The sequence below is a fragment of the Marmota monax genome, unplaced genomic scaffold, assembly GCF_021218885.2.
Source record: "Marmota monax isolate L192 unplaced genomic scaffold, Marmota_monax_Labrador192_F-V1.1 WCK01_AAM20220418_F8-fsc00015, whole genome shotgun sequence".
Taxonomy (NCBI): Eukaryota; Metazoa; Chordata; class Mammalia; order Rodentia; family Sciuridae; genus Marmota; species Marmota monax.
This window is the reverse complement of record NW_026692194.1, coordinates 13,441,294-13,458,760: the sequence shown is the minus strand read 5'-3', so window position 1 is coordinate 13,458,760 and position 17,467 is coordinate 13,441,294. Positions and strand designations below refer to the sequence as shown.

General features: G+C 36.0%; 1 protein-coding gene across 5 annotated transcripts in view; it reads left to right on the top strand.

Annotated features, from left to right (window-relative positions):
• Nucleotides 1–17,467, top strand: part of Acyp2 (acylphosphatase 2) — a 155,969-nt gene that overhangs the window by 5,114 nt on the left and 133,388 nt on the right. For all 5 annotated transcript variants that reach the window (XR_006847108.2, XM_058573126.1, XM_046424034.2 and 2 more), the window contains exons 2-3: nucleotides 12,923–12,939; nucleotides 14,688–14,797. Coding sequence is in view for 4 of the 5 variants with exons in the window: in XM_058573126.1 (XP_058429109.1) it covers nucleotides 12,923–12,939; nucleotides 14,688–14,797 (127 nt within the window). In the remaining variant the exon portion in view is untranslated. The remainder of the gene's footprint in view (nucleotides 1–12,922; nucleotides 12,940–14,687; nucleotides 14,798–17,467) is intronic.

Below are 17,467 nucleotides of genomic sequence, written 5' to 3'. Positions count from 1 at the left end.
AGGTAACACAGATTTAAGTTGTGGAGCTGGGATTTGAACCTTGACAGACTATACTAGCACCCATGCTCTTCATGACTATTTCCTGTTGATTTTCCCCTCAATACCCTTTCCATCCTTACTTTGCCTTCTTCCTGACCTGTGCACTGAACACATGGATTGAAGCAGGACATGTGGATCTGATCATTTGTATCATTCCAGATGCCCCTCAGGATGTTTGGACTGTCATTTTGACTGTAGGGAAGTTTGACCTGGTCAGTAAGCACAGCACACCCAGAAACACTGCAGCCTCCCATTTTCTCTTTCTCACTTGCTGGCATTCTCTGTCATTGTTTCCATATATAGTTCTTTGTTTCTTAAAATTGCTTACAATTTTTCTTGTGATTTCGTAAGAAATAAACAAATATAAACCATTGGCCTTTTATTCAAGTCATGATTATGAAGAAGTGATTGTGTCTATAAATCATCAAAAATGAAATTTTTGTTTTAATAATATAAAACATAATGAAGGGTTGGGGCTGTAGCTCAGTGGCAGATTTCTTGCCTAGCATGTGTGAGGCACTGGGTTCAATACTTAGCACCACATAAAAATAAACTAAGGTATTCTGTCCATTTACAACTATAAATAAATAAATAGATAAGCAAACATAATAAATAAAAACAATGAAAAGAACATTATAAAATTAACTTTTAGTTTAAAACCATAGGATAATAAAATCTTGGTGAAAATTGGTTTGATGGAAATAATGACTATGAAAGTGAATTCACAGTGGAAGAAGATATACTTGGGAACATTTAATATGGACAAAATATGGTTGACAGATTGTCATTAAAATATTTACATGGAGGGCTGGAGTTGAAGCTCAGTGGTAGAGTGCTTGCCTAGCATGTGTGAGGCACTGGGTTCAATCCTCAACACCACATTAAAAAAAATAATAATAACAGGAGCATGTCCATCTACAACTAAAAATATATTTAAAAAATATTTACATGGAAAGCATTCCCAGTGAAAATAGATTCAATGACATGAAAATTCAATGAAATGGAAAATGATTTAACTTTTTTATATGGAAAAGTGACCACTGAGTTAAATTGGCTTATTGGAGTTCAACACAGAAAGTATTTCGCAATTAAAACAATGTGTGTTGATATATTTCTATTTGGAATGTTTGAATTTAAAATACCCTTGGTGACAGAATATTCTAGAGGGCATACACACTGCACTCTCCCTTTCAAATACACAGCCTCTTATTTTCAAATGTATTGGAATTCCAATATGTAGTTTATAAGATGGCTGTTTAAAATTCAGGAAAACACATTTACAAATTACAAATTACAAATAGTTAGCTTCTTAGGCTTATCCTCAAAGTCTGCATATAAATCCTTTTGACTACTGCTGCTTTCCATTGCTTCTTCCTTTACTTTTTTAAAAATAAACTTTTTGTTTAGAAAAGTTGGGAAGACAGTATGGAGACAACATAACTGGTATGAGGCAATATTGATACATTATTATTTTTTTGGTTTGTGGGGGGACCAGGGGCCCTTAATCTCTGAGCCACATCCCCAGCCCTTTTTTGTATTTTATTTAGAGACAGGGTCTCCCTGAGTTGCTTAGGGCCTCACTAAGTTGCCGAGGCTGGCTTTGAACTCAAGATCTACCTGCCTCAGCCTCCATAGTCACTGGGATTATAGCCATGTGCCACCACACCTAGCTTGATACATTATTTTTAATGCAAGTCCATACTTGATTTGGATTTTCTTAATTTATGTAATGTCCTCTTTCTGTTCCAGGATCCCATCTAGGATACCCTGTTACATTTAATTGCCTCGCCTCCCTAGACTCTTCTAGGCTATGATATTTTCAGACTTGTCTTTTTTTTTTTTTTTAATTTCTGGGGATTGAACCCAGGGGAGCTTTACCTCTGAGCTATGGCCCCAGTCTTTTTTTTTTTTTTTTTTAATATTTATTTATTTTTTTAGTTTTCGGCAGACACAGCATCTTTGTTTGTATGTGGTGCTGAGGATCGAACCCGGGCCACACACATGCCAGGCGAGCGCGCTACCGCTTGAGCCACCTCCCCAGCCCTTTTTTTTTTAAAATACAAGTTCTCACTAAGTTGGTGAGGCTGGCCCTGAATTTGCAATCCTCCTGCTTCTGCCTCCTGAGTTGCTGGGATTACAGTATATGCCACAGAGCCTAGCATTTAACCTTGTTTTTGATGACCTTAGCAGTTTAAAGAGTACTTTGAAGTCAAGTACTTTGTAGATTGCTCTCCAATTAGAATTGGTCTGATATTTTGACATGCTAAGACTTGGGTTTATGGGTTATTGGGAAGAAGACCATTATCATCACACCATGTCAAGGGTACATAACAACTTACAGCTGTTATGTTGACTTTGATCACCTGGCTGAGATAGCATTTGTCAGGTTTCTCCACTGTACAGCTATTTTCTCTCCTTCCTTTTCCATTCTCTACTTTCTCTTTCTTTTCCTTCCTTTCTTTTTTTCTTAGTACTAAAGATTCAGTCTAACCTTACTACTGAGTTATGTTCCCAGCTTTTTTATTTTTTGAGACAGGGTCTTGCTAAATTGCTGAGACTGGCCCTGAACTTGCAATTCTCCTGCCTCAGCCTCCTGAGTAGCTGGGATTATGACATATACCATGATGCCTGGCTCTATCCTACACTTTAAAAAAAATCTCATTTTTTTTTAATGTGAACATAAAGGGAATTTATTGTAAGACTGCAGAAAGTTATGTGTTATTTAACATTTATTGAAAGTATTAAGTACATACCTCTGGCTAATGGATAAAGGAGAGCAAAGGAGGTTTTTTTTTTTTTTTTTTTTTGGTAAAATCTCCATATTCTTGAGAAGCTCTTCCCCAAGACCCCCACCAACTTCTGTTGCATTGGGAGCTTACGGAACAGGGTTAGTGGAATAGGGGACTGAACCTATGTTCTTAAAGTATTTGTAGCTATGGCCTGGCTTATCATATTTCTCTGATGTGTAGTTATATTCACATCTAGAATAATACAGTCTGAAAATTTGAAATGGAAATTGATTAAACTGTCTACAGATACTTTGATGCTTTACCAGCTCTCAGGTCAATATTAATGACACTCCTAGAATAGCATTGTGGCAATCTGTTGATTGACATGTGCCTTAGAAATTCAAGTTTGTTTTTGATACTATTAATTCAGTTTTAGAATGCAAGTAGCTTATTGAAGTCCTGATATAAATAGTAATTTTATTAAAGATTGCTGAAAATACAAACTGCAATGAGTAATTAAATGGATTCAGCACATAATTTGGATGTACATATTTTTCTTTATGTGCACAGGAAAATAGAAAAGCTGTTTTTTAGAGGTTGAAATTTTAAGTACATTAAAGTCAAAAAACATAAGCCTGGTTGACTCCAATTCCCTCTTGGCTTCTTTGTTCCTACAGCATTTCATTAATAGTTCCATTATACTTCTTGGTTTTACTTCTCTTCCACCCATTCTGTTTTCTGCTGCAGTTATTTGTGTACATGGCTATGTCTCTCACTAGACAATAAAGATACGATTTTGAAGGTCAAGCTGGTGGCTTGTTTTTATATCTCCTAGAGGGCTGTGCCTCTAGTGGAGACTTCAAGTGTCTTGAATTAAATTGAAGTGCTTGGGGACAGTTAGCTCTTAGAGAAAACAGTAGCATGATGGCTCTTTCAATTATTACAAAGATGTCATCGTGTGTGGCTCTAGGGAACAGACCCTAGACCACGAGGAAAGGTCAAATGAGGCAGAATTTTATGACATATGAGGAAAGATTTTAAACAATTATGGATGTTTAAAAATCATTAAGGACTGCTTTGTAGCAGCTAGATCACTTCCTGAATTCAAAATTGAGTCAGAGCCCAGGATGGAGGGGTACATTGCAATATGAAAATCTGATTTTACATGAAAGTCAGAGCCCAGGATGGAGGGTTACATTGCAATATGAAAATCTGATTTTACATGAAAGGCTGCTGACATTTAAAATTCATCATATGGTTTCTTTAAATATCAACGCTTCTTTGCAGATTTAAAGTGTATTTGCTTTGCAAATATTCATGTCAGGTTTCCCACTGATCCGTCCTTCCACAAAGTGAGGAACAGTTGCTGCTGACTGAGTCTTGACTGAGCAACATACTGTGCTTGAGTCTTTTATAACTGAAAGGGCTAATATCTGTCCCAGTTTCCAGAGTTGTGTGTCATATCAGCTTCCCTTCTCTTTAGCAAGCGAGGTGGAAGCGGCGCGGGAGGCCCTGAAAACTCACAGAAGCATCTTTTTCAGCAGAGGCCTTGACCTAAGAGTGTCTGTTTCAGCTTGCTCTGATAAACTGCAGAAAATATGTCTCCATGTCCACCTTTTCTTTCTATATAGATGTCTCTGGATTGCACAGTATTCATCAAACTAGGGGTCAGGACTTTCAGAAAGATTCTGGAAAATTCCAAGCGTGCTATGGTGCTTTGAATGGTTGATTCCCACATGATTTGCTGCTTTGCAAAGTTAGTGGTCTGGAGTCTTAAGACCCCTTAACACACATTCCTTGTAAGAATTTAAAATAAGGAGTGTTGTTTGAGGGGCCTAGTAAATAGCACACATCTTCATTATGTGAGTTATTGACAGGGAAGACAAAAAGTAAAGCAGAGTTTGGGGGGTGTGGCCTATATCTGCAGGTAAGTGAACTTTATAATAACCTGTACTGCAGAATTAAATACACCCAACTGGGCACAGGCAGGGCTACTCTAAGACAGAAAAGAGTATGATCCCTGTGGATACTTTGCTCTCAGCAGGAGGAAGAAGAAGAAGCATGCTTCTCCTGCTAAACTTACCCAAAGGATGAGTCACTACATGTCCCTGGAATGAATCAGGGGCAGGGAAGAAGGTGGGCCAGAAATGTCACACTAAAGGATAATCCTCCTCCTGGAAGGAACTATTGCTAGGGAGCAAAAGGCTTTTTCTACAGAAATAAATCTTAAAGTGTGGGAAAATTTGGTTCTGTTTAAAGTACTTCAAGATGATCTGCACTTTGGAGTTTTTTGTTTTATTTTGATTTGTTTTTTTGGTGTGGAACAATAGTAAAAATAAGGGAGATTTTGTGGTGAGCAAAATTGAATAATGATCCTGTTCTACAGATAGAGAGAGGAATGACTACATCACAATCCTGTTTTCTGCTGCATGTATGTGATTTTTAAAAAATTGAAATATGGTTCATATAACACTAAATACAAAGCACGTTTTGATATATTCACAGTACTTCACAACTATTACCACTATCTATTTCCAGAGAAGATCTATCACCCCCAAAAGAATACCTCCTCCTCTTTTTTTTTTTTGAGGTACTGGAGATTGAACCCAGGGGAATTCTGCCACTGAGCTACACCCCTAACCCTTTTTATTTTTTATTTTGAGACAGGGTCTTTCAAAGTTGCCCAGGCTCTGCCTTGAACTTGGATCCTCCTCCCTCAGTCACTCATCCCCACAGTACTTGGGATTAGTTGTGTACCACTAGGTTTGTCTCTCCAGTCTCTTGAATTCTCCATTCCCCACCCCGCCTCACTTCTTCCTCCATCTTCTGGCACTTACAATCTTTTAGGAAGTTAGGGCCAGAGCCTTTCCCTCATGGTTTCAAGGTGGCTGCGATAACTCTAAACATTATATTCACATCACAGTCAGCAAAGAGAGGCAAATGAAATACCCCTGGCTGGGTCAGTCTCTGCGGAAGAGCTTTTCTGATAGCCTCAACCAGTGACTTGGCTTACCTCTCACTAGGCCACCCCTGCCATAAGGGTGACTAGGAAACATAGAAGGTCACTTTGCTGCCTCCAGGTAAAACAGAATTCTTTTAGGAAGAAGGGAAAACAATCTGTATGTGCCATAGGCATTTATATATTAAGTAATGTTAAAACATAGTTATTACATTTGGTATTCTTTCTCAAGTAGTGACCCCAAAGAACACATTACAGAAAGACTGTGATCTCCAGGGTTTCAACCTGAAAACATTAAATCTATAACCAAGGCAACCGAAATCTCTATTAAATACATGTTGAATCTTTCATATATGATTTATCTCAGTCTTTTTTTTTTCCATCTGTCACTGCCTAAAATAATAACATTTTGTATTCCAGTCAGTGTAGTTATGTGCATATTTGCAATGTTAATAATGAATTATTATGGGTTAGTTAAATATGTCACTTAAATCCTGCAGTTCTACCATTTTAATTTTTTTTTTGTACAGGCGATTGTACTTGGGCACTTAACCACTGAGCCATATCCTCAGCCCTTTTTGTATTTTATTTAGAGACTGGCTTTGAACTTAAGATCCTTCTGCCTCAGCCTTCTGAGCCACTGGGATTACAGGCGTGTGCCACCATACCCTGCCATTTTAAGATTTTTAAAGTAGCTATGTATGTGTGTGTCCTTACCATTCATAGTTACAAACACTTTAAAATTTAAAACTTCAAAAACTTAAACCAAATTAGCATACACACATGAATTTTTCACATATAAAACAGTATAAGAGGATTGATGATGAAAAGTAACAGCCACCACATCCTGCTCTAGTTTCCCACCCCAAATCCTGAAGGTTCTTTAAGACAACCAACTTAAGTATTTCTCTTTTTTTAGTTATCATGGTTATATCTGTTTTATATATATATATATATATATATATATATATATATATGCACTGTGTATATGCCTAATGTTATGTACATGCCTAATGTCAACTGAGGCACTATCGAGTAACTTCTTGCTATCTTTTATAGTTGAGTGTGCATATATACATAAGTATATATATATATGTATATATATATATATATATAATATTCAATCACTATGTATTATGACTTACGTAGAGTTCTACTTGTAAAATTGAGATTCTTTCCAGAACTTTAATGCAGTGTATTTAGTGTCACCATTTTAAAAACAGATTTAAATTCTAGTCAGTATGGTTATATGTATATTTGTGATATTAATAATGAATTATTATGGGGTACCTAAGTATGTCACTTAAATATTCATCAGCTAGTTTTATTTATTTTTTCAACAACTGTGAGCTTAGCTTTGGTCTAGGTGCTAGGTGAACAAGACAGGAAAAATCCTGCCCTCATGGAACTTAGTAGTTTATTGTGAAGACAGGAATTTGAAAATACATAAATAAATTCATAATAATATCATATGGTAATCGATAGTATGCATGTGTGTGTGTGTGTGTGTGTGCAGGAAACGGGAGCATTGCTGTTTTAGACAAATTAGTCAGGAAATATTTCTCTAAGGAGGTGACATTTGTGTGGAGAGGAGTAATGAGAAGGAATCAGTCATTAAGACCCAGACAAGGAGCATCTCAGGCAGAAGGAATAATTAGTGCAGAGGTCATGAGGGAGGAATGTGCTTGGCATGGGTAAGGAGTCCCCAGGAGCAGTCTGACTGGAATAAAGAGAGAGGGAGTGCTAGAGATAAAGGTAGAGGCATTAGGAAGGGGCCTAGTGACTCTGGTAATCGAATACATTTCATTTTGAATATCATGGGGAACCACTGGAGAATTTTAAGCAGGGGATGGAAGTTATTTGATTTTACATAAGAAAAGCGAACCACCTTGGCTGCTTTATGAAGAATACATTCTAGGAGGCAGAACTAGAAGCAGGGGGACTATTAAGGAGGTTCTTGCAGTAGATTAGTTGGATTATGGAAACTTTAGGTATAAAAACATTCATACCAATTCCTCTATAAAAGTGGGAGCAGAACTGAACTACTTTTCAATAAGTCTCCAGTAAAGTTTGGGGCCTAGAAATAATTTTGAAAATAAGGGAATGCGTGGTTGTGAGTATTTAACTATGTGTGGTATCCAAATGTGCCAAAATTCCAACTTTGGGGCTTTACACAGCTCTTCCATTTATAATGTTATTCTACTTTCATCATACCAATATTTTCTCAAGATTGAAGTCTCAACTTTTAAGATCCAATCTTTTTTTTTAAATTTTTTTATTGTTGATTGTTCAAAACATTACATAGTTCTTGATATATCATATTTCACACTTTGATTCAAGTGGGTTATGAACTCCCATTTTTACCCCGTATACAAATTGCAGAATCACATCAGTTACACATCCATTGATTCACATATTGCCATACTAGTGTCTGTTGTATTCTGCTGCCTTTCCTATCCTCTTCTCTCTCTACCCCCTCTACTGTCATTCATTTCTCCCCCTTGTATTATTTTCCCCTTTCCCCTCACTTCCTCTTGTATGAAATTTTGTATAACCCTGAGGGTCTCCTTCCATTTCCATGCAATTTCCCTTCTCTCTCCCTTTCCCTCCTACCTCTCATCCCAGTTTAATGTTAATCTTCTTATCATGCTCTTAGTCCCTACTCTGTTCTTAGTTATTCTCCTTATATCAAAGAAGACATTTGGCATTTGTTTTTTAGGGATTGGCTAGCTTCACTTAGCATAATCTGCTCTAATGCCATCCATTTCCCTGCAAATTCTATGATTTTGTCATTTTTTAATGCAGAGTAATACTCCATTGTGTATAAATGCCACATTTTTTTTGTCCATTCGTTAAGATCCAATCTTTAACAAGCACTTCTAAAACTTACCAAGATTGGATCATGTGTCTGGTAAACTCTCACTTGCATCCAGGTTTATGCAATCTACAGCAATTTTAATTGCCTGTTTACTTTTCTTTTTTATTATTAATTAATTTTAAAAAATTTATATATGACAGCGGAATGCATTACAATTCTTATTCCACATATAAAGCACAATTTTTCATATCTCAGGTTGTATATAAAGTATATTCACACCAATTCATGTCTTCATACATGTACTTTGGATAATAATGTCCATCACATTCCACCATCATTTCTAACCCCATGCCCCCTCCTTTCCCCTCCCACCCCGCCCTATCTAGAGTTCATCTACTCCTCCCATGCTCCCCTATCCTACCCACTATGAATCAGTCTCCTTATATCAGAGAAAACATTTGGCATTTGTTTTTTTGGGGGGGTTGGCTAACTTCACTTACCATTATCTTCTCTAACTCCATCCATTTACCTGCAAAAACTACTGTAATATTTCATCTCACTCCAGTCAGAATGGCAGCTATTATGAATACAAACAACAATAAGTGTTGGTGAGGATGTAGGGAAAAAGGTACACTCATACACTGATGGTGGGACTGCAAATTGGTACAGCTGATATGGAAAGCAGTATGGAGATTTCTTGGAAAATTGGGACTGGAACCACCATTTGACCCAACTATCCCTCTCCTCCGGTCTATATCCAAACGACTTAAAAATAGCATACTACAGGGACACAGCCACATCAATGTTTATAGCAGCACAATTCACAATAGCTAAACTGTGGAACCAACCAAATGCCCTTCAATAGATGAATGGATAAAAAAAATGGGCATATATACACAATGGAATCGTACTCAGCCTGTTTACTTTTCTACCTCTCCCACTTGACTAGATTAAGTTCCTAGATGCAGGAACTATGTCTTATATACCCATCTCATTACTTGCATTTAGAATTAGACAATTAATATGATTTTTGTCAAGTGAATAATCAATGTCTAACTGTATGCTTATTAAATATATTTGAGTTGCCTGAATCCTAGCTTATGTCTGTGTAAAAAAAAAAAATTCTGTCAATAGACCGATTTAGGTAATTTCCTTAATCTGACAACAAATAATTTGTAGAATATCTGTGTTTGATGCCTCTTATAAAAATTCTTACATCCCCTTCACAAAAAGCGAATGTCCTTTTTTTTTGTTTCATCAGTGAATAGATGGTGGAAGGGCTGTTTGGGATTCATGTGCTGAAAGGATTGCTCTTCACTGTGTTGAGTGTCGTCATCTTCCCTCTATGGGCAGCTCCAGTATTTCTAGCAATAGGTTATAAGGGTGAAAGGAGCAATCTAAGAGACAGGCTGCCTAGGCAGCTACAACTCCAGGTCCAAGAAGGGTGCTAGAGAGTGGATTTTGCCTTTTCATCATCTATTGTTTCTTTCATGTAGTGTTGCTGACTTGTAAAACAGGTGAGACAAAACAGGTATGCATGTACATGACTTATCATCAACACAACTTGGACCAGAGTCAGTAGGAGATTTATCCCATGTGCAGTACCCTATAAGATTTTGGTTTTCCTTTTTGTGATGTGTCCTTGTCCTGGAACACAAACCCTTTCCAGATCTCTCCTATATCTCCTGTAAGTTTGGGCCACTTACTGGTTCTAAATTTCAGTGCATAAGAATAATCTGGAAATTATGTTAAAACCATATTTCTGGATACCACCTACAAAGTTCTGTTTCTGTAGGTCTGAGAAGGAGTCCTAGATTTGATTTTCTATAAGAACTTTCAGGTGTTGCTATTTTAATACACAAAACTTTTACTGTTGAGGAATGGGTGAGGAACATGACCCAAACTGTCAATCTACTTATTGGTCAACATCTTACTGTGTTTCAGAGCCCCTCACTGATATAGTGAAAATATTTCAGACTATTGCCTGTAGAATTTCCCTCCTGTTGTGTCTTTCTTTTTTTATATGGTCTGGGTTGACATGAAGTTTCTTGAATTTTCTGCTGATTCCTTTTATATCATCTACTAGCTAATGTCTTTCCTTCCATCTGTACAGCAGATTGCCTTTCTGATTCTCCTTCAGATCAATACTTCCTACTCATCCTTCCTCCAAGTTTTACATGTATCTTTAAAAATATTTTTATAGCCCTATAAAAATTCCATTTGTGATATTCTCCTGTCTTTATTGATTGGCTGCTCTATTTTCTTCATATTCATTTGGCACTACAATATACTACCATCAGGAAAAGTTATTATAAATCTGCTTACAAAACTATAAAAATATCTAAACTACTAGTCTTCTATATGCTCCTAACCAGGCTCAATTGCTGTGTGTAGAATATCTTTTGGCCTCTTTGGAGACCAGCTTGTTCTATCCCCTGTGACTTCATAATGTATTTTTTTTTTCAACCAAGGTATAATTTACATTCAGTAACACTCATTCTTTTTGCTGTACATGCAATGAGTTTTAACCAATGCATACAGTAATGTAACAACCACCATAGTTGAGATAAAGAACAGTTCTATCCCCCCAAAAGTTTCCTCATGCTTCCTTGTAGCACTGTCCCCCCATGCCTAGGTGTTGGCAACCACCAATTTGTTTTCTGTCTATAGTTTTGCCTGTTTCAGAATGTGGGATTACACACTATGTGTGAGTCTGGCTTCCTTTGCTTAGCATAATGCATTTGATTCAACATGTAATTCATAAAATTGTTGCTTGTATCCATAGGTCTTTCTTTTTGATTCCTGAGTAGTCCATTGTGCGGATCTACCATAGTTGTTTATACATTCTAAAAATATTTTTAATTGCTATGCTCTCTTCTATCCTCTAAATTTAAACTCCTTTTTTTTTCAATTTGGAAAAAGATTTCCAAATTTCTTACGTGCTGTAGGTGGGAATAAAAACTAAATAGTATTCAACAAGCTCTGTATTTCTGCACCTGCCATATTCCTGATGCTTCTTAAACCCATTTTAACCAATTCTTAGGTAGGATCTCAACTGTGGGGCAAATCTATTCCTGAGAAGCCAGTTCTATGCATCCTTTTGGATTGAATGTCTTCCAAGTTGCAATTTGCAAGACTGACCTGAGCTCTGTTGTTTAGGATCATTGCTACAATTCCCAGGAGAGATGTAAGAAGGACTTCCCTTTCTCCTACCAGGTCTCAAATTATATACATACATCCTTGATAATTTGGAACCAGCTTGCCTCTTGTTTTACCCCTGAATTAGGGCCCTGTTCTCCTAGTATGAATGTTTGGTTCCAAACAACCTAGTATAGGAAATCCCATAGCTTACTTGACTTATGTCTAAGATGGCACTCACATAGTTTTGTAGGATGGATAACTGAAGTATAATATGCTATGGTAATTATCAATATGGAACAGTCCCATCTACCACAGTTTATGTGGAGAAAACATAACCAGCACCAGCAACTTTACCTAACCTATATGATTTAAAATATGAACATAATATAATCTACACTGTAAAGATTCTAAGGCTTATTTCCATTTTAGTTAATTTAATTAGTACTGAAGCTTCAGAAGCTCAGTCATGGTCAGGAATATCATTTCTTGATATTTGCTTCATTGGTTCTAGTTACTAACAGAAATAAAATGAAAATATAAATGTTTATTTAAACTTGAATTTAGTTATTGCATTTAAAGAAGAAATTCTAAAACCTAAGGATGGGTAAATTTTAAGCTAAGTATCCTCAACTATCCTTATAATAAGCATTTTGTTCTATTTAGCATTTTACAACAGATTCAAAATGTAGTTCAGAATTTCATTATACTTTGGTCTTAGAGTGTTACTATATTATATTTCTCCAAAAACTTACCTTCTCTTTTTATTTAAAAATATATATATACATGTATACCTATATATCTATATACCTACACCTTATATATCTGTGTGTATACGTGTGTGTGTGTGTGTATATATATATATATATATATATATATACACACACACACACACACACTTTGGTATTGGGAATTGAACCTAGGGTGCTTTACTACTGAGCTACATCCCCAGCCCCTTTTATTTTCTATTTTAAGTCATGGTCTCACTAAGTTACTCAGGCTGTCCTGGAACTTGTGATCCTCCTGCCTCCCTAGTTGTTGAAATTACAAGCATTGGCCACTGTGTTTGGCTAAAGAGAATACTTTTGAACAATGCCCTTTGAATACATTCAAATATTGAATGTTTTATTTATCTTTTACTTACCCTCTAATAAATAGATGAACATTAAGTTAGAAAATATAGTTTTTTTCTTAAAAGGTAGACATGCTGACATTTCTTTTTATCTTTCTTTTATACAGGTGTTTGCTTCAGAATGGTAAGTCAATACACTTTATTATTTTGTTCACTTGCTTCCTGTTATTTTTAATCAGAGACAGTGCAATTTTCTGCATAGTGCTAGCCTACTCCTTATTTACTGCCCTTGACAGCAAATGAAGATGTAAATGAATTTCATTGAAATTACTGTTTTATTAAAGCTGTCCTTTAAAAATAGTCAGAAACATTACAGCCTTCTTATTTATTAGTTAATATTTTCTATGAATTTCAAAAGCACCTCTCTTGGTTGATTTGAATTAAACATTCTGATCAGATATATTGAGTACAAAGTAGGGGCTCTTTTACGTATTCTGGATAGAAAAATGCTCCAGGCAAGAGAGCATATCTAGCACTGCAAAATGAAAAATGCTAATGTTGAATATGAAAGCAGTTCCCAGGTTTTCAGCAGTTATATTTCCTTTTTCTCTTTTTAAATTTTTATTTGTTAAAATACTCTTTTCCTAAAAGTTAACTGTGGCTTGTATTTTCACCTACTGTTGCTGCTGGGAGTCACTTGATTAAGTTTCTGGTCCCCAACCCCTGAGAGTTAGTTTCAACACTTTCTTAACAGTAAAGCCTCTATATATTGAGATAGCTCCATCCTCCACAACTCAGATTGTCTCTATTTTCATAATTATCTTGAATTATATTCTGAGCCAATTCCTATACCCATCTGAGCAAAAATTGGTAGAAAATAGTAAAAAGTAAAATAAAAATAATTAAAAATTAATAAAATGATTTTGGTTTATGTTGCTTCATCTTGCTGGGTCTGTGGAGTATAGATCTTAACCACCCTAGCCTCCAAGCAGGTGAAGAGCATAGTTTTGAAAACTTCAGGTTGGCTGGATCCACAAGAATTTTTAGAATAATGTGGTTAAAATAATTCAAAATCAAAATGTTTCTTGTTTTTTTTTTTCATTTTTAGTAGAATAACTGAATTTGAAACTGGGAAAAGAATTTAAAGAAACTATTAAGAATCACGGGGGGTAGGGGTGCTAGGGTTGTGGCTGAGTGGTAGAACACTTCTCTAGCACGTGTGAGGCACTGGGTTCGATTCTCAGCACCGCATACAAATTAATAAAACTAAAGGTCCATTCACAACTATATATATATGAATCATAGGAAAGAGAAATTTATCTATAAACAATTATAACATTTTTCTGGTAAATCCAGAGCCATCAAAACTCATCAGAATCTTTTAATGTACGATAATTCTGCAAACCAGCTTGGGTAGGCTAGTGTTCTTGATAGTTTAATTTTCTTGTTAAAATTATTTTCCCTCATTTTTGTTGGAAATTTCGCAGTGTTTTAGTTTTTGTTCCTGCCCTTGAATGCTTAATGTTGATCATAACAGGATGTTTCTTGTCAGTGATTCAGAATCTTGGATTGATGACAATGCATCAGATTGACAATGCAATTTTAGTGTCCACAGGCCTGCGGGCAATGTGGCTGAATTTTATAGATCCCCAAACACATCACAGAAACTGGTTCTGAAATAATTCCCACTATTAGTTTCTATTTTTGTAATGTGTTGTCCTGAAAGTGGAATTTAATAGAAGATACCATTTAAGTAAAGGTTCTTGCTATTAAATAGAGGTGTGACTGGTTCAGCTCTGCCAGCGTTGGCATAGACTATATTTTAGAATAAAAATATTATCAGGTTAACATTTTGAATATTGGAATAAAATATTTTATGAATTCAGACTTTTCGTGATTGACTTCATCTCTTTTGTTTTCTCCTGAAACCAGTACACAGAAGATGAAGCTAAGAAAATAGGAGTGGTTGGCTGGGTGAAGAATACCAGCAAAGGCACCGTGACAGGCCAAGTACAAGGTCCTGAAGACAAGGTCAATTCCATGTGAGTAATAAGACTAATAACACGTGTGTAAATTTCACTGGACAATAAGAATAGTACTGATGGGCCAGATTTAGTTTGTAGATTATAAACAAACTCAGATTTCTAGGTGGGCTGGCAAAGAAATTCAGAGGTAGGGTGAAATTTCTTGTTTAGGAATTTCCCTTGGGCAGGCCTCAGGAGAGGCAACTGAATGACTCCCCATTCTGTATGAATTTGTCCTGGTGAGTCTCCCCTAATGTCCAGAGCCCACATATTTCTCATTTGAAGTTTTAGGATAGAAGCATTTAGCCTTGGAATGGTGGTTAAAGTAATCTTCAAGGCAAAAAGATCACCATCTCCTTTAATGTAAGTGCTTTATATATCTACTTGCAACTTTATTTTTACTGTCAATGAGAGTGTGTTCAGGTTACCATCATATGAATTCTTGCAGTCAACGGAGATAAGATTCAGTAATATGGGGAATAGTGTCCTGTGGACACAATGTCATTTTCAAAGGCTTTGTCTCTTCAGCTTCATCGTTTCTAATGTTCTTTGTAGTCTTTTTTTTTTTAAATAAAAAATAGCTATCATTTTTTAAGCATTTACATATTGGGGAATATGCTAAGCACTTTATATAAATTATCTCATTTAATCTTTACAGCAGATCCTATGAGGTAGACAGTATTACCCACTTTATTTTATTTTATTGATTATGAATTGTCTCTGTTTTCATTACTTAATATATTCAGATTTTAAAAGCATTACTTTTTGGCTTATTATACAATTAAGAAATATAAGGCAGAGAGTTATAAAGGCAGTGATAGTACTCTGCCCCTTTATGTAACATGTGCCAGTGGCTTTGTGAATAGTTTTAACAGTTTTCTGTTTCACTTCAAGTTATTTAAGTGTGCATTTATGGTTAAGGTTTTGCTTGTTATTACTGAAATGGTATACTTCATGCATATTTTCTGTAACTTGTATTTCATTTTATGGGACATTCTAAAATAAGTAAACATATAATGACTAACTCCTTACGTTTTCTAATTTATTTATATATGGGTACATACTTAAATTTATGTGTAAAATCACATTCTGGCTTAAAAAGCCCCAAAATTCAATTACACAAAATGTGGGTTAAGAGTTAATGAACAGGGCTGCGGCTATAGCTCATTCATTGGTAGAGCGCCTGCCTCGAATAGGTGAGGCAGAGGGTTTGATCCTCAGCACCACATAAAAATAAATGAAGATATTGTGTCCAACTACAACTAAAAAATAAATGTTTTTTAAAAAAGAGTTAATGAACAATAGTATTTTTCAAGAGAATTACCAGAAAATGCACAAAAGATTGTGAGATTTACATTGTACAGAATGGATAAGTTCAATGGATGAGAAAATGTCAAATGGTCATGATGTAGTTTAAGAATGGAGGCCATGTGGAGGATGTTTTATTTTTTATTTTTAAATTTTTTTTGTGTGTGGTACTAGGGATTGAACCCACGTTTGCTTAACTACTGAGCCACATCCCCAGCCCTTTTAAATTTTTTATTTTGAGATGGTCTAACAAGATCCTTCGGCCTTGCTAAGGTCCTGAGGCTGGCCTTGAATCCTTCTTCTTTTTTTTTTTTTTTTTTTTAAATATTTGTTATTTTTTAGTTGTAGTTGGACACAATATCTTTATTTTATTTTTATGTGGTGCTGAGGATCGAACCCAGGGCCTCACACGAGCTAGGCGAGCTCTCTACCACTGAGCCACAACCCCAGTCCCGGCCTTGAATCCTTCTGCCTCAGCCTTCTGAGTTGCTGGGATTACACGCATGTGCCACCGTGCCTGGCAGGATGGAAGCCCATTCCAATCATGTTGTATTCCTAATCCACATTAGAGCAGACATTTGAGTGATTGGCATAACATGAATGAAATCATATCACATGTTCCCCTTTTCCCTTTTCAACTTCTGCATTCTTTACCCCCCCCCCCCCCCCACACACACCATGTAAGAAATGTGTGTTGGCAAGCTGGTATCCTTCTGTGTTTGTCTTCATGGTCACATACTCTCTCTAGGTCTCTCTCTGTCCCCCCACCCCCACCCCCACACACATGTAGGCACACATATGTTTATAATAGGATCATAGTATATGCCCTTCTCTCGACCTCACTTTTTTTCCCCCTCCTTACTTGGAATTGAACCCAGGGGTGCTCTACCACTGAGCTACATCCTCAACCCTTTGTATTTTTTGAGACAGGGTCTTACTAAGTTACCTCTCTCTTTTATCACTCAAAGATATATCCAGAAAATCCTTCTGAGCCAAACTGTATAACTCGAATTCATTCTTTTTAATGGCTGCTTAACTTACATAGTTAGGTAAACCATTATTTATTACCTATTGCTAGGAACCCTTTTTGTGTTTGTTTCTTGTTTTTTACAATAAGACTAATACTACAATCAACGTTTTATTATTGAATTTTAAAAAAACTTTTTTAGTTGTTGATGGACCTGTATTTTATTCATTTATTTATATGCAGTGCTGAGAATCAAACCCAATACCCCACACATGCTCCACCACTGAGCCACAACCCCAGCCCTATTGAATTTATTTTTATGGGATTGATTCCCAGGGGCATGATTTGTTGGTTGAAGTGTCTGTGTATTTTTAATGTAAAAAATTCATCAAAGTGCTTTTAGAGCAGCTGTA